Source organism: Mus caroli, chromosome 7 (genome assembly GCF_900094665.2).
Source record: "Mus caroli chromosome 7, CAROLI_EIJ_v1.1, whole genome shotgun sequence".
In the NCBI taxonomy this organism is placed as follows: Eukaryota; Metazoa; Chordata; class Mammalia; order Rodentia; family Muridae; genus Mus; species Mus caroli.
Window position 1 is genome coordinate 105,101,800 of NC_034576.1, and position 21,012 is coordinate 105,122,811.

At 41.1% G+C, this 21,012-nt stretch overlaps 1 protein-coding gene across 5 annotated transcripts in view; it reads left to right on the forward strand.

The window, feature by feature from the left end:
* Stim1 (stromal interaction molecule 1) overlaps positions 1-21,012 on the forward strand; it is a 167,165-nt gene that overhangs the window by 126,233 nt on the left and 19,920 nt on the right. For all 5 annotated transcript variants that reach the window (XM_021166505.1, XM_021166502.2, XM_029479366.1 and 2 more), the window contains 3 exons: positions 13,743-13,854; positions 16,569-16,684; positions 18,291-18,468. In XM_021166505.1, the coding sequence (XP_021022164.1) occupies positions 13,743-13,854; positions 16,569-16,684; positions 18,291-18,468 (406 nt within the window). The remainder of the gene's footprint in view (positions 1-13,742; positions 13,855-16,568; positions 16,685-18,290; positions 18,469-21,012) is intronic.

Below are 21,012 nucleotides of genomic sequence, written 5' to 3' on the forward strand. Positions count from 1 at the left end.
AAAGGAAGCTGGGCGTGGTGGCACACGCCTTTAATCCCAGCACTCGGGAGGCAGAGGCAGATGGATTTCTGAGTTCGAGGCCAGCCTGGTCTACCAAGTGAGTTCCAGGACAGCCAGGGCTACTCAGAGAAACCTGCTGGGTGTGCTAATACATGCCTTCATTCCCAGCACTTAGGAGGCAGAGGCTGGCAGATCTCTGAGTTCAAGGTTGACTACAGAGTGAGTTCCAGGGCAGCTGGGGCTACATTGAGAAACCCCGTCTTGAAAAAAAAAATAAGTCATAACACTCAGGAGGCAGGAGATCCAGTCTGGTTTGTCTACATAGTGAGCTCCAGGAGGTCGGCCAAGACTACATAGAAATACCCTCTCTCAAAAAGGGAAGTGGCCTCAAGTGGTAGTATGCTAGCCCTATATACATGAAACTCTAGGTAATATTCTCAGTAGGGACCATGTGAACCATGTATAATGACACACTCCTGTAAGCTAAGCACTTAGGAAATAGGGGCAAGAGAGCTAGGAGTACAAAATCATTCTTGGCTACATAGAGACTTGGAGGCCACTCTTAGCTACCTCAGATCCCGCTTCAAACAAACATTCTCTTTAGATAGCTCCTTTTGAAATCTTTTCTGAAAAACCACAGTCTAGATAATGTGTGTTGTGTCCCCATGACTTCTTATGCTTATCTCATCATAGCACTTAACACATTAATTACAGCCTGTTACCCTGCCAGTTTCCCTATCAGTTTGCTTGAAGTCAGCATTTTATATGATCCCACTTTCTAACACTTAGTACTGAAATCAGCTCAGATTAGAAAAGAAGTCAAAGTTTGTCCTTGTCTCTACCATTGTCCCATCTTACTTTTTCACATCCCAAAGCTTCAAGGTTGTCCTGCTGCTGTGCAGCCACCCCGCCAATATTTCTCTAGCCTGATTTTCTCTGTGTTTTGTTGTAGCTCTGTAAGGGGCCTTTATTAGTATGTCCTTATGGTGTTTAATAGACCAGAGGTTTGCACAGTAACCTAGTGGAGTGGGCCTCTCGTCGGAGGCCTAGGCCCAAGACCCAGATATTTTCACAATGATGTTTTGGGGTTTGATATTGACATCATACTAGGAACTAAGATTCCCAGATGGCAGTAGGAAGGGAACCTTTTAGACAACTCAGTTCCAGGTTACATCCCATCCTTAGGAGGAGCCATTTTGGGAGGATTGTATAGCTGGTTTGTTCATAGAATAGATTAGAAAACTCAGTTGTTCAACTAAATTTAAAATCTTTTATTTTGTGTATATGGGTGCTTTGCTTGCATGTATGGCTGTGCACCATGTGTATGCCTGGAGCCCATAGAGGCCAGAAGAGAGTGTCAAATCTCCAGAGAAGGAGTGCTACCACGTGAGTGCTGGGAATGAACCTAATTCCTGCGGAAGAGCAGACAGTGTTCTTAACCACTGAACCATCTCTACTGCCCCTTTTTAATTTTTTAGGTTAGCCTACAAGTAAGCTTTGTGATGCCTTTTCTGTCAACTAGTTCCATGTCTCTCTGAGCCTCCTTTTCACCTTATCTCTCAAAGAGAGCACTTACCACACTGTCTTATTCATTCATTTACTCTTGCAAGTTCTTTCAGAGAGAGCTCTTAAGGATGGAGTTCATGAAGATTCATCCCTGTGCTCGTGATGCACCCTAGCAGCTTCAACAGGGAGTACTAATAAAATCTTGATGAATGAGTGAATAAACAAATGGTGACGATAGCAGATGTAGCTGAGGCAGGTCTTGAATACCTGATCCTCCTGGCTCCACCCCCATGTGCTGGGATCCCAGGTTTGTACCACCATTGTTGGCCAGCTACTATTTCTTTAGCACTTACTATTGGAAAAGAGGTTCCTTATGTCTTTACCACAACATCTAAAAACTCTACTTATCACCATTTTATAAGTAACAAAAATGAGACTGGGATCTTACATTTAATAAGTGACGTTTGGTTCAAGGCACATGATCACCAAGCCCACATTTGTAACTGTCAAGCCATATTTGACTGTCGAACCAGATGATTAACTGAGGTTGACGAGGTGACCAGCCAGTGCACTAATAGCTGTGAGAGGAGACTCAAAAAGGGGTTGGCAACTCCCCTAATAGACGTCGTTCTCTTGGGATGAGGGTTTGAAACCACAGAAGTAGATGAGGGCTTCATCTACAGGCGCCACAAGTCCATTATGGGAAAGAGATACTGACTCAGGACTCGTTTCTTATTGCTTATTCTTTCCCTGGCAAGAGAAAAGATTGGCCAAGGCCCAGGATCTGCCTCGGCGCATCCCTGGAGGATAGCTATAGCTGGAGTGCTAGGAGGGATACTTATTGTTCCTTTGGCTGATGTGCCCTTACCCCACGTATCCACATGACTCACAGCTCCACCTCATCTACTCAGATGTCACGGCAGCAGAGAGGCCTTTCCTTCCTTAAAAAGACTTTTCTGTTTACGTTTATTCTCTTACTGCTTAGTTTTTCTTAATTGTACTTTAATTACCACTTGATGTTTTTATTGTGGATTTTCCATTTTCATATATTTATTATATTATTTATTTGTTTTTAAGACATGGTATTACTATGTAGCCCTGGCCAGCTTGGGACTTGCTATGTAGACCAGCTAACCTTGAACTCACAGAGATCCGTCTACCTCTGCCTGGGTTAAAAGCATGGGACTGTAATGCCAGCTTCTTTAACAATGTGGGAGGTCAGAGGATGGTTTGCTGCAGGAGTTGCTCTTTTCCTTTCACTTTGTAAGACCCAGGAACTGAAGCTTAGTTTGTCAGGCTTGATAGCAAGTGGTTTCCAGGTACTTTTACTCGCGGAGCATCTCATGGACTCAGTTCAGACCGCCTTTTTTGCCTTTCCTCTCAGAATCATAAACACCAGAGGATCTGTGACTTTTGTATTCTCCTGTATTTCTAGGTCCTGGAGTAGGTTCTAGTAAGTAGGGGGGTGTTTAATAATTACCTCCATGAATTATCCTTGAGTTGGCGATGACCTACTTTCAAGAACTTATCATTTAGCTTCAGCAGCTTCTTATTTTCCTTGTCCTTATTCATGACCTTGGACTCCAGACAAACTGGAATCTGTGTTCTCTGTGCATGACCCACACTGTAGTTCTGGATATTGCTCTTATTTCTTTCTTTGATGGTTCTGAATCTCTGTTTACCCAAATTCTGATCATGCTATTTTTTAAATGTATTTTTATTTCATATGCATTGTTTTCCCTGCACATGTCTGTGTGAAGGTGTTAGGTCCCCCAGAACTGGAGTTGCAGACAGTTGTGAACTGGCATGTCGGTGCTGGGAATTAAATCCAGGTCCTTTAGAAGAGAACTCAAAGCCCTTAAGCACTGAGCTATCTCTCCAGCCCCACTCTATTTTTTAAAAGGAGTATTTATTTATTTTTGTACTTTGTGTGTGTGTGTGTGTGTGTGTGTGTGTGTGTGCGTGCTTGAATGAGTTTATATACACTATATGTGTGGAACTGGAATTCCTGTTGTGAGACCTGTGATGTGGGTGTGAACTGAATCAGGGTCCTTTGTAAGAGCAATGAGCTCCCTTAACTGTGGAGCTAGATCTCCAGGCAATGCACTCCTTTTTAAAACGAATGTATGTGCAGGCAATTACTACTGATAGATATTGCTAGATTGTAAGCTATAGTACTTGAAATAGGGACCTCCTTCTTAGCTCTATTCTGTCTCCAGGGCCTAGCTTGGAAGAGTACTAAATAAATGTTTATTGAGTGGCAGAATGAATATTTTACAGAAAGGGAAATTTTGGCTCATATCAGTTAAGTCATTTATCCCAAATTGTCCATGTTAGATAAGATGGAAATTAAAGTCTTTAGCTTCAAATTTATATTATATATTTTATAATACAAAGCTAGCAGGGCCAAGCCTAAACACACATGCCTGTAATCCTAGAATGTGGGAAATGGAGACTGGAGGATCAGGAGTTCAAGGCCAGCCTTAATTACATAGTGAGATTGAAGATCGTGTAAGCTCTATGTTTCTCTTGTTTCAAAAACCAAAACTCGTGGTGGCGCACGCCTTTAATCGGGGCCGGGCGTGGTGGCGCACGCCTTTAATCCCAGCACTTGGGAGGCAGAGGCAGGTGGATTTCTGAGTTCGAGGCCAGCCTGGTCTACAGAGGGAGAGTCTAGGACAGCCAGGGCTAAAAAAAAAAACCCCGTCTCAAAAAAAAAAAAAAAAAAAAAAAAAAAAAAAAAAAAACCAAAACTAACCAAGCAACCAGACATATCCAGAAACAAAGAGATTGGAGATGACAGTTACTTGTCTTGTAGATTCTTACTTTCTTTTAAAACTTTTATTTTTGAGACTCTTTTACATGCATACAATAAAATATTATCTCATGTAGTCCTCCCTCCTCCTAAGCACCCCTGATTCTAAACACTCAATTTGCCAACTTCTTGCTTGTTTGTTTTAATAATACACACCACACACACACACACACACACACACGCACACACACACACATGTTGGGGCTATCTACTGGAACATAAGAACTTACCAGTGGCACCATATATATTCAATAAAGCATGTTCTCCCGATATCTACAAGTGTATCTTTCTTTTGAGTGTTGTTATAATCTCTAGAGTTTGGTCTTTTCTTATTCTGTATAGCATTGTTCATCATTTTGCCTATAGATGATGTCTTTGATATTCTGGGGACCACACAAGACAGGTTTGGTGAGGTGTATGGTTTTAGGATACTGTTTTCCTGGTCTAATGTCCTCTTGGGGTTTGGTCATTCTTGCCATCTGCAATCTGTACCTGATCTCTTATAAGCTCTTCTTGCCAAGTTCTGTAATCTCCTATTGTCAGCAGTCACTCTATACTTGCTGTGTATGGCCTTTTTCCTTCCTTGGCCAGAGATTCTTTCCATTTTGGGGTGGGGGGTGTTGAGAATGCAGTCTGAGCCTGATGGTGCATGCCTGTAATCCTATCACTCTCAGAATACAGACATCCTTCACTTCATAGCAAGTATGAGGACCTATATTGTCTAATATGAGATCCTATCCCAAACAAAACAAAAACATTAACAATAACAAAAAAGTGGAATGAGAAAGTAGAATAAGACTTAACTTTCAGGTACTTGACTCTTAGGCATCAGAGGCCCTGGTGTCTCAATTAGATTGTTGCATGAGATCATGTTGAAACTCAGAGTTATTATCAGAGATACAGATAACATGGAGGATACAGCTCATTATGGCTTATGTTGTTAGGTTTGCAGTGACTTTAGGTGGATGACACCATGCTATCAAGCCCTGCCTAGATGGGGCTGCTGCCTAGGTAACTGAATAATACATAGAGCTAAAAACAAACAAATAAACAAAACATTGCCTTGAGGTTTGGCAGGACACTGAAGCCATATCTTTCCCTGTGACTTAGCTGTATAGGGATCGATTGGTCAGAAGCCATCCTTGGGGTACAATCATCCTCTTAGAGAACCTCTGCCTCAATGCAGTATTTAAAGCAGTGGTTCTCAGGTGGGGGCAGTTTTGCCTTTTGAGGGACATATTAAGCAGTAACTGAAGACAGATGTTTTTATTGTAACAGCAGCATTGCTGATGGCATCTACTGGGTACATGCTAGAGATATTTGTTAAATGTCCTGCAGTGATCCAGAGCACATCCCCTACAATAAAGATAACCCCACCCAACAAAATGTCATTGATGCAGAGGCTGAGAACCACTGGTCTAGAGTGACTCTTGCCTGTCTCCATGTGGAGGGTACTGATTAGAACATGCCAAGGATTTATGCCCAGGCTTGTGTTAAGGCGTCTTCTTAGTAGACAAAAGGCCCTTGAAGCACCGCTGGCCTCAGGCTTTTCTACCAACAAAAAAGGTGCCTTCCTTCCACTCTACACGCCAAGCAGAAAGGCCTCTTTGTGTTGGATGAGGCCATGCTCACTTGGCACAATTACAGGGCTGTGTTGTTTTCTGAACTTTACAGGCTGGCACTTGTCTGTCTGCCTCATGTGTATCACTCTCTTATCCCTTCATTACCAGACATTCCCGACTACAGTAAATGACTACATTGATAATGTGTTAGGATATATTTTCATTTTTCAGTAATAATGTGTTAGGATATATTTTCATTTTTCAGTAATAATAGCTAATTCATTCTACTTTCCTCAGTATTTTTCTTAACACTAAATCCATTATCCTTTTCAAGCCATAGGGTTTGAATATATCTCTTGGAAATTAATTTCTTTCTTCCAGTGTATTTTTGACTGGGAATTAGACATTCAACCAAGCAGTGACTAGCTAGAGACCCTTTGTGGTCTGTGGTATCTTGTCTTGTAGAAACATTCTCAGAGCACATTCAGTATACCTGCCTACCTGCCTCATTTTCTCTCCTGGCTCCTTCTCCTCTCACCTCCTGATAGTCTACGCTACTCTCAGAACCACTCAGCATCAGAGCCTTTGTCCTGAGCATGGAATCAGTTTTGCCTTCAACTTTGCTGTGCTCAAGGTGTTTTCCTGGTTTCCTTCACTGTAGTTACATTTTAGTGGAAGCAGGAGCATAAAGGGACATATTCCAAATTGCCAACCTTTGTAGTTCATGTGAGAGTGATTGAAAAAAGTAGGTATGGTTATGCCTGCCTACGATCAGAGAATTATCTATCTGAGTTTTTGCTTTCTTGTTGTAAAGATAGGGCCTCTTTATAAAGCATGGGTGGCCGCTGGGCAGTGGTAGCACATGCCTTTCATGTGGATCTTTCTGAGTTCAAGGACAGCCAGTCTACAGAGTGAGTTCCAGGATAGCCAGGGCTACATAGAAAAACCTGCCTTGAAAACCCAAAACAGTAACAATAATTAGCACAGGTAGCCTGTTACTCCACCTGCTTTAGACTCCCAAGGGATAGAATTATAGACCTAAGTTGCTCTGTTTTTGACAGACATTTCAGAAGTACTTAGATAAATGAACTCCTGATCCTTCGGTCTCTGCCTTTTGAGTGTTGGGATTGCAGTTATGAGCTGTCATGCCTGACTTTATTGTGTTATTTAAGTGTTCTCTCTCTGTATTCATATAATAAGGCTTAAGTTGCTATGTGAGATGTATATATAAATGTAAAAAAAAACCCATATTTTAAAAGACACTCATACTATATAGCCTAGACTGTTTTCAAATTTATTATGTAGATCTAGTTGGCCTTAAATATGTGGTCAGCCTGCTTCAGCCTCCTACGCGCCTAGATCACATACTTGTACTCCCACTCTGATAAGAAAAGCAAATATCTCAGTAAAAGGTACTTACTACCAAGCCTGACAACCTGAGTTCAACCTCTGGGACTCACGTGCAGGAAAGAGAACTTAGTTTTTCAAGTTGTTCTCTTACCTCCGGTCTCTATGTACATCACAAACAATAACAATACATTTTAAAACCTTAAAAGTCAGCGGGGCATGGTGGCCCATGTGTTTAATCCCAGCACTCAGGAGGCAGAGGCAGGCGGATTTCTGAGTTCAAGGCCAGCCAAGTTAGTTCCAGGACAGTCAGGGCTATACAAAGAAACCCTGTCTCGAAAAACAAAACAAAACAACAACAAAACAAAACAAAACAAAAAAAAAAAAAAAGAAAGAAAGAAAGAAAAAGAAAAAAAAAAAGACGAAAACCTTAAAAGTCCAATGAAATCATATCTTGTTGCTGCAGTTCAGTATGTCTATATTATGGGAGCCATCTGATGACACATTCCTTCCACCCTTTCTCACTAGCTAAGCTACTGTGAACTATGATTTGTACAGTAAATCATGATCTCATTTAACCTCAATTGGTTTGAACATACTCCTTGTAAGTCTACTTTTGCTCCTTTATATAGCAATTAACTTGCTTTTTTTTTTTTTTTTTTTTTTTTTTTGAGAAAGCATCTCACTGTGTAACCCTAGCTGGCCTGGAACTTCCATTGTGGACCATCTATCTCTGCCTTCTGAGTACTAGCATTAAAGGCAAGACCCATCCACCAAGCAGCAATGAATAGAGATAATAGTAGATAATGAATGGAGGTAAACTTTAAACATGTCTGAACAGCACATGAATGTAAAATCATTTTAACAAGACACTTTTTATGATTGCCCATTTGAAATACCCCCAACATTAAGATATGAAGAGTTGAGCTGCTATGGTACTCTGACGTTGGTGATCATGTGATTTAACATGTTGTGAATGATTGCTTGGTAATATTTTTGGTTAGAACTGGCTTCTATTATAACAGAAATTCTTCTCAATTTTCAGTAAGGAAAAGAGAGAAGTTAACTTGTACAAAACTAAAATATCTATGGATGAGGGGCCTTGAGCAGGTATTCTCTGACTCAGGGGTTTAATGATATCAGTTACATTCATCTCCTGGCTCTGTTTTGCCTCTGAATGGGAATTGCAACAGAGACAGGGAGGAGAGATGGATAGATGAGTGGATGGATAGATGGGTGGGTGGGTAGATAGATAGATAGGACAGAAAGAAGGAAGATAGACAAACAGACAGATAGCATAAAGGCTTATAAAATGAGCTGTAGAATCAGTCTGTTTGAGACAAAATCTTGATCTTACCAATTCCTACAATATCTAGCTGGATAACTTTGGGAAGATTATGTATAATCTTTTAGTGGCTCAGTTTCATCATCATTATAGTTAGGATAAAATAGGATATCTATTTCATGAGGTATTGATAAAGATTAGTGAGTTAAAATATCTGAGATGCTTAAACACTATCATCATTTGGTGCTATATAAGTGATGGTTTCTGTTAATATAATCATTACTAATATTGTAGTTCAGGATCAGTTCATCTAGATACCAATAGACCCAACATGCAAGACAGTGCCCTGTGAGTCAATAAACAAAAATCGTAGAGCTTTGTTTCTTTACATCTTATTTCAGAAATAAGCTGTATCCAGGAGCGTGAAATGTACTAGTTGGCTCATCTTGACTTACGTGTTCTACTCCTAGAGGTGGATTTAGCATGGTCTGAAGCATATTATCTGAGAGCAAAGGATAGGTGGCTCTCCCAGTACAAACTCAGGGTATGATTATTAAGGAAAAGGGAAATGGATTCTTGGTGGTAACATGATCCATGATCATTATAATGTTATGAGATCATATCGGTGGTCATGCAATGCTATAGCAATCTCTCTGGGGTCAATTCTTGGTAGTTTATGTCTTCCACTGGATAACATTTGTCTTAAATTTGAATTGCTTCCAGGCATGGTGCCCCATACCTTTTTTTTTTTTTTTTTTCTGAGACAGAGTTTCTCTGTATAGCCCTGGCTGTCCTGGAACTCACTTTGTAGACTAGGCTGGCCTTGCACTCAGAAATCCGCCTGCCTCTGCCCCCTGAGTGCTGGGATTAAGGGTGTGCACCACCACGCCCGGCAGGCCCATACCTTTAATTCCAGCAGTTAGGAAGCAAAGGTAGGCAGATCCCTGTGATTGGTGAATTTGATTAGCCTGTTGCAGGCCAGCCAAGATTTGTGTCTCAAATATATATATATTTGCATATATATGTATATTATATATGCATATATATATATTACATTTTGTGGGGTTGGAGAGATATGTCAGCAGTTAAGAACACTAATAGCTCTTTTAGTGGACTGGGGTTCAATTTCCTAGAACCCACACATGGTGGCTCACAACCTTTTGTAACTCTGGTTACAAAGGGGGATCTAATTCCCTCTTCAGGACACCAAGGGAACTGCCCACAGAAAGCACAAACATATATGTAGGCAAAATCCCATATACAAAATAATTTTACATTTTAAGCTGTAGTTTATATAAAAACAGTAGTTGTTAAAATACTAAATTTAATATATGTTTAAAATTATTTCATTATGTCTATATGTATGTGAGTATGGGCACGTGTATGCTACAGTGTGCATGTAGAGGTCAGATGACATCTTTTGAAAGTTGGATCTTTTCTTTTACCATGGAGTCCTCAGGTAGGTATTGGCCATCCAATTTGGGTTCTGGGAACTGGATTCAGGTCCTCTGGAAGAAAAGCAAGTGCTCTTAATCCCCGACCCAGCTCTTCAACCCTTCCCCCAAGATATACATGACACTATTTTCTTCTTCTTCTTCTTCTTTTTTTTTTTTTTTTAATCGAGACGGGGTGGTTTCTCTGTGTAGCCCTGGCTGTCCTCCTGGAGCTCACTCTGTAGACCAGGCTGGCCTCGAACTCAGAAATCCGCCTGCCTCTGCCTCCCAAGTGCTGGGATTAAAGGCGTGCGCCACCANGGCCTCGAACTCAGAAATCCGCCTGCCTCTGCCTCCCAAGTGCTGGGATTAAAGGCGTGCGCCACCACGCCCGGCTGACACTATCTTCTAAAATCCCAGACAGTTGTCTTCTGTTATCACTATTTTTATGAATTATAAATATAAACCCAAATTTGTCACTGAAGTTGAGAGCCTGTTTTTATAGCTAGATGAGCCAATATTTTTTTTTTTGCTTCTGTTTTTGCATGTATATGTGTGTGTGTGCTGGTCATGTGCATTTGTGTTTTTGCATGTGTGTGGGCTCACACAGTCTTAGTTGTGATAAAGCATCATAAGCAAAAGCACTTGGTTATGGAAGGGTCCAACTGAGCTTACATTTGTAGTTCATCATAAAGAGAAGGCAGGGTAGCAATTCAAGGCAGAACACTGGAGGGAAGCAGGAACTGAAGCAGAAGTCACGGGGACACAGCAAACTGGCATTCTCCTTATGGCGTGCCCAGTCTGCTTTTTTTATAGCATCACCAGTTCAAGGGTAGCACAGCACACAATGTGGTCCTTCCCACACCACATCACCAATCAAGTAAATGCCCCACATATTATTGCCATGGGGTTATTTTCTCAGTTGAGGTTCCTTCTTCCCAAATGACTTTATCTTCTGTAAGGCTGACACTGAACTAGCCACTAGCCATCACATACAGGAATGTGGGCATGCATGCACGTGCATTCACATGTTTGTGGAGGTCAGATACTGACATTGAGTGCTCTCCTTAATTGCTCTCCACTTTATGTATTCAGTTAAGGTCTTCCTCTTGAATTCAGAGCTCACTGATTCAGCTAGGCTGGCTAGCGAGCTTTACTTGTCTCTGCCTTCCAAGGTGCTGGGATTATAGGTGGGCCACCATGACCACCTGTCATGTATGTGGGTGCTGGAGATCCAACCTTAAGTCCTCATGTTTGTGTGGTAAGTGGTTTACCTGAAAACCATCTCCACACTCCTGTTTTTACTTTTACCTATTCAAAAGAAATATAAAGATATAGAATTTGAAATTTATATATAGCAAGCTATCTTGACCAGTTTTGTGGAACAGAACTTTGTACAGTACTGGAAATGTTGTATAATTAGCATGGTGGCCACTGATGGCTTGTAGCTATTGTATATCTCTGGGTGGAGTGGTGCCACTGATGGAGAGGATTTACTAACCTAACCTTAAGAGTTCGATTTAAACAGCCACTGGTGGCTGCTGGCTGCCTCTTAGACAGTGCAGTTCTGCATAGAAGCTTCAAATAAGAGAATAACTGTAAAGTACCCATCTTGTAGCAGTGAATTTGTTAAACTGCTTTGGCTCTTGGATTTGCAAATGTGTCACGCACACAGACACATCACACACACACAGGTCTAGCCCAACCACCTATTTCATCAGTTTCATAAGTGCATATGCACATTTATACACACACACACACACATATATATATATGTATATCAATACCCATATGTATATACATACATATAGACAGATATATATTCATATATACATTTGGTGGATGAAGCAGAGCCCTAAAAGTCCACACTTTATTTCTTCTCTCTAGCCTTTTTATACCTTCTTAGACAAAAGTTCTTCATAAAATTACCTCATAGATAAAATGTTACACAAAAGGGAAGATGCAAAAGAATGTTGATAGTTAAGTTCAAAGCAAGCAGTGTTTTATTCTATAAACTCATTATAAGTCCAAAGCACCAGTTTCACACGGCCTTGCTTTATCATGGCTCACACCTGTGGTCTCATCCTTGGACCTGACCTAGAATGAATGTTTTTCGTTGATCACAAATCTATATCTATTCTTAGTTTAATTTATGAAAGCTCATTGTATTCCGTATTATGCAGCCTTTCCTTACTATTCTATGAGGAATGTACACATTCTCTTCTTGATTCTAACTTTATTATCTTTCTGGCGAAACAACTAAAACTAGCTCTTTAAATTTTCTTCCTAAAATTATTTGAATGAAATCAGGAATTCTATAGAGTCACTAATTCATCTAAACAGCATTAATTCATGAAAGCTCATCTTCATTTTGATCCACGGGAAATTTGCCCAATAGGGTGGGCTGGTGCCCAGGAATCATTGGACTATGTAATAATGGCAAGAAGGGCACATCAAAAGTGAGAAGCAGTCCTGGGAAGAAGTCTCTGGGGCTGTGCCTCTCCAGAGTGCACCCATCACAGCCATGCGAAATTGTGGGTCATCTCCAGGAAACTCACTTGCTTGCCATAGCCTTTCTTAGGTGGCTTCTGTCAATGAATTATTTTAGATAAAATCCTACTAGGATTGAACCATGGTCCTCTGCAAAAACAAGTGCTCTTAACTGCTGAGCCATCTCTCCAGTCCTTCATCCATTTCTTTAATCCATGCTTCACTGATGCTATTAAGATTAAGTTTTTGTACTGGAAACCAACTTCTAAGAAGAAAGCTTGGCATTATGTGGGCCAAGATGAAAGTTGGTTAAATTGGATGGGTGGCTCTCAGTACTCATAACATTTATAATAATTTAAAAAAAACTTATCTTGGCCTGAGATTTAGCCATGTTCTTACCTAGATTACTGAGTTTGATCCCTAACACCAAATAAACTGAATGTGATTGCTCCTACCAGTAATCTTAGCATTTGAGAGGTGAGGGAAGAGGATCAGAAGTTCACAGTCATCCTTAGCCACATTTTGAGTGCCAGGAAAACCTGGGACATGTCAGTCCTTATCTAAAAATACATACATTATTTTGTGGTTTTTGTTTGTTTGATTGGTTGGTTTGTTTTGAGATAGTTGCAGCTTCAATCTCACTATGTAGCTAAATTGTCCTTGAATTCATGATCTTTTTTAATATCCCCAGTGCTAGGATTATGGGTGTGTTCACCATGCTCAAGTTTAAAACTATGTTAAAATAAAATGTATTGAGACATAAAGAAAATACAGATAAATTATTTTATTTTATTTATGAGGTAGGGTCTATGTATTTACTCTCGACAGGTCTCACTCTCTAGCCCAGACTGGCTTGAAATGCCATCCTTTTGCCTCAGCTTCCTGTAAAATGGGATTATAGTCATGAGGCACTATGTTCCATAATATATTTATTTTAAATATAAAGTTGATAGATTTTGATAGATGACATAATTTATATAATCACCACATTCAAGATATAGAATATCTCTTTCCTCTCAAATTATTGCTTTTTACTCTGTCCCAGTCAGTTCTGGCTGAAACCAATCATTGTTAGTCTACTCCTTTCAGACTTAAAGATGTTATGGACACGGGAATGTTAAGAACACAAACATGACAAGTGCGTGGTCAGCATGGCTGCAGTGTAAGTTAAGGTACACTGCTTGAGAGTATCATAAATTACTTCAACACTGTCATCTTTCAGACTCAAAAGGAATACGGGGGTGGGGGGAGACAACTAAATCAAAGAAATTTTTGGAGTAATGTTTTTCTTTGTCTTTCTACAGTGTACAACTGGACTGTGGATGAGGTGATACAGTGGCTGATTACGTATGTGGAGCTGCCACAGTATGAGGAGACCTTCCGGAAGTTGCAGCTTACTGGCCATGCGATGCCAAGGTTAGAAATTGAGTGGGATTTTTCTCTTGAGGGTGTAGGGAACAGTCTGGGAGTGGGTCTGCCTTCAGGTTGCTCTGGGCAATTCAGTACGGCTTCATCCTCAGCAGAGTCTGCAACCAGCTGCTCCTCTCATATCTATTGTGTGTTTGCTCTAAAACATGAAGGCCACTTTGTTTTGTTTTCTTATGTAATAAGTTTTATCACTCCTGGGAATCATATCAATGGCTTCCATTTGTTGACTGCTGAGTATATGCCAGGCATGCTCAGTGGGTAAAGTACTTGTCTCTAAGCTTATGACTTGGAGTTCAATCCCTGGAATTCACATGATGGAAAGGGAAAACTAAACTGACTCACACAAATGGATCTGTACACATGCACCATAGAACATGACCTCCCCGCCCCATACACTACAAGTAAATAAATAAAGTAAACTGGTTTATTAAGTCTATTGTGAGGATGCAGTGATCAATGAGGGTTGTCTTAGGGACTCTATTGCTGTAGTGAAACACCATGACCAAAAAAGCAAGATGGGGAAAAAAGAATTTATTCAGCTTACACTTCCACATTATTGTTATCACCAAAGGAAGCCAGGACAGGAACTAAAGCAGGGATGGAGACAGGAGCAGAGGTCATGGAGAGTTGCTGCTTACTGGCTTGATTCCCTTGGATTGCTCAGCCTACTTCTTTATAGAACCTAGCCCAGGGACGACTAGCCCAGGGACGGCACCACCTATAGTGGCTTGACCATTCCAAATTGATAACTAGATCTCATGGAGGCTTTTCCTCAACTGAAGCTCCTTCTCTGACTTCAGCTTGTGTCAAGTTGCCCAGAAACAAGCCAGTACACATGTGAAATAGCAGAACACTATTAGATAGTGTTAGTGAATACTGTCATCACTGGTGTCACTGAGAATTAGCTCGTAGGACGAATGGTGATAATACAAAATCCATTTTGCAGAAGTGACCTAAATAATTTTAGAATTCCCAGGCTTTCAGAAAGCACCCCTACTTTACGTAAATTACACAGAAGACCAGGTGTGGTGGTGAATGTCATTAATCCTAATACTCCAAGAGACAGAAGACAGTGGATCTTTGTTAGTTGGAGGGCAGCCTGGTTGACCTAGTGACTTCCAAGACAGCCAGGGATACACAGAGACCTTGTGGACCTTGTGACAAAAAATAAAATTAAAAATTTACATAAAGAAGAATTGAGGTCGCTGGGGAGGAACCAAGCAGCTTATGATTAGACAAGTGAGAATGCTTAGGACCAGACGCCAGATCTCCTGCCCAGCTGCTCACATTGCCGAGTTACCTCTCTCGTTGGATGTCCTGATTGCTTTCCAAGTGCAGAGGAGGAATAGCTGCCATTCCTTTATGCTCATACAGAAGTGGAAGGCACTCACTGTGATGTCAGAAGCTTTTCTTCTAGCTGAGGAAATAAAGCTATGTAGTAGAAAAGATAACCAATGGTACAGGGTAGTAAGTGTTAACTATGCCCTTAGAGGACTCAGGCACGTGGTTTCCATCTTTCTGTATCTTATATTCATCTCATTTTATACCTGCTGTGTTTTAACAGAAAAATGAGGAAATCTAATTTTTCTTCAGTCATTTTAATTTTTAATAAATCAAAGTCTTATTATCAGTGTGGTTAAAGGTCATAAAACCTACATTCATCTTATTAGGAGTAAACTGTATTGCACTTACTAAGATAGTTATTAATAGGACTAACTCAGTGGTTTATAAGTAAGTTTATATGTAGTAGCAATGGGTTAGAATTAGGGCTGTTTAGAAGGCCCAAGAACAAGTGGGTCATTGAGCATGGTGTTCTTACCTGGACTGGACAAGAGAATACATTGTCTCATGAAGAGAGGTGGGGACAAATATATAGAAGAATCCCTAGAAGCAGAAGCACAAGAGAAATCACTGGTGAGATTCTCAGCAAGTAAAACACCTATGTTTGAGCCCAAGAACTTTAAAACAAAAGCTAGATATGTGGGTGCATATCTGTAATCCCAGCACTTCACAGTGATATGGGAGGTGGAGACAGAATTTCTTGGAAGCCCATGAGCTAATTAGCCTGGAATTATGTCTCCTGGGAGAAATAAGAGAAACCTCCCTTCAACAATGTGGAAGGAGAGAATCAACTCCTGAAAGTTGTTTCCAGACCTCCACATATGTACATACATACATATATAAAACAAGAATAAATAAATAAATAAGAAGCATAAAAATGTGTAATTAGGTATGGGAATGTCCACAGATTGTTAGTCCTTAGAGAGGAGATTGTAGCTATGGAGAGAGAGGGTGATCAAATTTTTGGTAAATACTCCCTGTTAGGAGACAACTTATACTGGTGGTGGAAAGATGGCTCAGCAGCTAAGAAGAGTTGCTGCTCTTCCAGAGGACCTGGGTTCAATTCCCAGCACCTGTATGGGAGCCCAGCTATCTGTAAATCCAGTTCCAGGATTTCCAGTGCCTTCTTCTGGCCTCTGTGGGTGCTACCTAGATCTAGTGTAGAGACAGACACACAGGCAAACACTCATAAACATACAGTACAGTACAATACAATACAATACACTCACTTGTTTAGACTGTGTTCTAGGGTACAGAGGAGAGCAATCACAAAAACTGAATGTGCTCCTGGAAGAGAGAAATAATTATTCCAAAGAACTTTTTGATATCTAAAACCTGGCCCCTATTCTTTCTCTTAACAGGCTAGCAGTAACCAACACCACCATGACAGGGACTGTACTGAAGATGACAGATCGGAGCCACAGGCAGAAGCTGCAGCTGAAGGCCCTGGACACAGTGCTGTTTGGGCCTCCTCTCTGTGAGTCTTATGTAGAGGTCTACTGCTGTGCTGTGGAACCCAAAACCATTGGGAGTGGCTAGGCTGAATCCTGGGTCTCAATGGCACTCCTACAAGACAGCAACTTCACTATCCACTGGCGTTAAGATATGATATAGCCTTATTTTAGTCTAGCCATATTTAAATATTTAATCTACTCATTCATTAAATATTTTAAGGAAAGATCCGGTTTTTGGTATTGCTGTGCTGGATCCTATAGGAAGACCTAGATGAATTAATGATATTCTGTCCTAGAGGGATAACATGAGCATTCCAGGTGAGGGATGTAGCTCAAGTGATAAAATGCTCACCTAGCCCTCATGAGGCCCTGGGTTCAAATTCTGCACAGCCAAACTAAAACTACTATTCTCTACTCTTGCAAAGTACTAGTACTCATAGTAGTCTATCTAGCTGAGAAATGATGATATATTACTAATATTATTAGTTATATATTGGTTATTATACATTGATAAAATATATTATTAATTATATTATATTACTACTATCCTCATTATTATTTGTCACTGGGAACTGAGCCAAGTCTTTTTCATATGATAGGCAAATGGCCTTCTGCTGAGCTACACACATTCCCAGCTTTCTTCTTTCCCCATTTCCATCTCCTACAAAGTATCTGGATTTCACTATGTATCCTTGACTGTTCTAGCGATTACTATGTTTATCAGGCTGGTCTCAAATTCACAGAGGTCCACCAGCCCCTTCCTCCTGAGGGTTGGGATTAAAGAAGTATGCCACCACACCCAGCCCCCTCCTCTTTATTCATGGGCAGTAAGACTTACTTTGGAGCAAGAGAATTGCTTTGGAACTAGTTGGTATTGACATGTTTGGAATGTACTATATGCCCCTGAATTGTTCATTTAAAAACAGTTAATTTGTATTATATGAGTTTTGCCTCAAGATACTGCTTTGAAAGAGTTATTTTGTATGTCTGTTTGTGAGCCTGAATGTATGTATTTGCACCACATAATCACAGGTACTCACAGAGACCAGAAGAGGGCAGTGGATCCCCTGGAACTGGAGTTCCAGGTGGATGTGTGCTCTTCAATGTGACCGCTAGGAACTGAACCACAGACTTCTGCAAAAGCAGTGCTCTTAACTACTGAGCTATCTCTCCAGTCTCCCTCTTTTAAAAAACAAAAACAAAAACCTAAGAAACAAAAGGAAGAAAATATACATTGTACTTTTTCAAAATTTAAAACTTTTGTATATCAAAGGACATATCAAGAGGATAAAGAATAGCTGGACATTGTGACATATATCTTTACTCTTAGCACTTGGGAATGCACTGAGACGGCACTATTCTCTTTACCATATCTTAGGGAAGGATGAGAAATAAGCCTTCAGAATTGTTCTCAGGCCTATTATGCAATCCAAAGGAGGACTTGGTTGGTAGAGAGATGGGCACAGACTTTATTATGTTAGTATGTGCGTGTATGTTTAAGAGAAACAATTCCTTCTAAGTTGAAAGGTCTGCCTTTTACAAGAGGAATCACTGAGGAGAAGATGCAGTGAATTGCAAACTAAGTGTGCCCTGAGGGCCTCGATTCACTGTGCCCTCCCTGTCCGGCAGTGACTCGGCATAATCACCTGAAGGACTTCATGCTGGTGGTGTCTATTGTTATTGGTGTGGGTGGCTGCTGGTTTGCCTATATCCAGAACCGTTACTCTAAGGAGCACATGAAGAAAATGATGAAGGATCTGGAAGGGTTACACCGGGCTGAGCAGAGTCTGCATGACCTTCAGGAAAGGTAAGACCTTGCTGCTGCTGCTGCTGCTGCTGCTGCTGCTGCTGCTGCTGCTGCTGCTGCTGCTGCTGCTGCTGCTTCTTCTTCTTCTTCTTCTTCTTCTTCTTCTTCTTCTTCTTCTTCTTCTTCNCTTCTTCTTCTTCTTCTTCTTCTTCTTCTTCTTCTTCCTCCTCCTCCTCCTCCTCCTCCTCCTCCTCCTCTTCTTTTTTGTTTTTTCAAGACAGGGTTTCTCTGTATAGCCCTGGCTGTCCTAGAACTCACTTTGTAGACCAGGCTGGCCTTAAACTCAGAAATCCGCCTGCTCTGCCTCCCAAGTGCTGAAATTAAAGGCGAACGCCACCATGCCTGGCAAGACCTTGCTTCTTTACCACAGATCTGGTACTACCAGCTCTTAGAAGTCTCCTGTGGCACCCTGTTGACATGGTTGTAAAGGCTATACCATCCTTTTAGAACTGTTCTGAGTTTCTAGCTTCCTGGCGTCCAATTCAGTTGCCCTGGGTAGATTCTACTCCTCTTGAGAGGAACTTTTATTCTATTTTATTTAAAACCAGCTAACCAAACCAAACCCCCACCTTTTTCTCTCTAAGCCTGAAGGGGAGAAAAGCATAGCTGCCAGAGGTGTAGAGCTTCCCTGGCAGGGGGCTCATTATGATCATTCTGCTTGGTCTCCTACATCTTTTTTTTTTTTTTTTAAGATTTATTTATTGATTATATAGTACACTGTAGCTGTCTTCAGACACTACAGAAGAGGGAGTCAGATCTCGTTACGGATGGTTGTGAGCCACCATGTGGTTGCTGGGATTTGAACTCCGGACCTTTCGAAGAGCAGTCGGGTACTCTTACCCACTGAGCCATCTCACCAGCCCGGTCTCCTACATCTTGATCGCTTCCTTTCTCATGCAAATGGATACAGCTAACTGTTTCCCACGGCTCCCAAAGAAACCTAACAAACCTAGCTAGCCATCATGGTGCCACTTGTCTGTAATCCTAGCATTTTGGAGGTGGAGGCAGAAGGATCAAGAGCACAAGGTTATCCTAGACTACTAACATGTTTGAGACTGGGCTACATAAGACTGTTTCAAAAAGAAAACAAAAAGGGCTGAGAATATTGTTGATATTAGTTGACAGAGTACATGCCTAACATATGCCAAACTCCACATAAAACTGGGCTTAGAGGTCTGCCTGGAAGGTACTTTAGCCAGTAAAGGTGCAGCCAAACTGATATGCTAAGTTTAATTCCAGAACCCACATGTTGGAAGAAGAGGACTGCTGAGCCATTTCTCCAACCCCTGAGCTCTGAGTTTTGACACTCTCCAGCAGCAGCAGCAGCTTTACCAGATTCATTTCTATGAGCTTTCAGAGAGCAAGAGCAGTTTGATTTCTAAGCTGATTCATGGTTACTTTGCTTTTGTGCCCTTTGCCAACTAGGGGCTAACTGCTGCTGTCTAAACAATTCCCATACTTCATTTATCTGAAAAACATGCACTGTTTTCATTCCAAAGACAAAAGAATCTAAGCAAGAGGCATTCCAAGTTTGGGGATAAAACTTAAGCTTCCAGCCCTCCCTGCTCTCCTAATCCTCCTGAGCTTAATGACCCCTGTAGCACTAAGCAACAGACAGACCCCCCAACCCCCCAGGACTTGTGCATACACACACAAGCCCTTCTCTGACAGAGTACAGAGGCCACATGCCACTTTGTCCCTCATATCTCAAGAAATGCACAGCAAGATACTGTTATCATGAAGTTTTGGTGTGAGTTAATGTAACAGTGCATATACATTACAACTAGGATTTCACTGGTTTCAAAACAGTTCTTTGAGTCAAGCAAGAATTTTGTTTCCTTCTTGCTATGAAGAAGCAGGTGAAATGTCCCTAGTCACACAAGTGTTGGAGCCACAGTCATGAGATTTCAGTCGGGCTGCTTAATTTTCTTCCTTATTGATTGGTTGCTTTGAGCAGGACAGTGCTTAATTGTACATTTATTTACTCATTTCTCCACATAATATTATATATTGATCTCTGTCTTTACTAGATAGTAGGTCCGTGTAATAGAAAGGTGTGGTAATTCTGGCTTTTTCAGGAGAGGCTGTATTGAAAGCAACAGCGTTTCAGTGAAGGATTGAATCTCTGGTGGTACAGCTTCTTGCAGTTGGGTCATGGGACAGTAGACATCAGCAAGACTGGAGATGGGGGAAATGGCACCTCTGATGTTTTTGTTAGATGTGCATGTATCGCCATCTGGTGTCCATTCTAAGGAAAAGCAACTCCTTCTCCAAGGGCACTGTATTAGTTAGGGTTTCACTGCTGTGAACAGACACCATGACCAAGGCAAGTCTTATAAAAAACAACATTTAATTGGGGCTGGGTAACAGGTTCAGAGGTTCAGTCCATTATCATCAAGGTGGGAGTATGGCAGTATCCAGGCAGGCATGGCGCAGGAGGAGCTGGGAGTTCTATGTCTTCATCCAAAGGCTGCTAGTGGAAGACTGACTGCCAGGTAACTAGGGTGAGGATCTTATACCCACACCCACAGTGACACACCCATT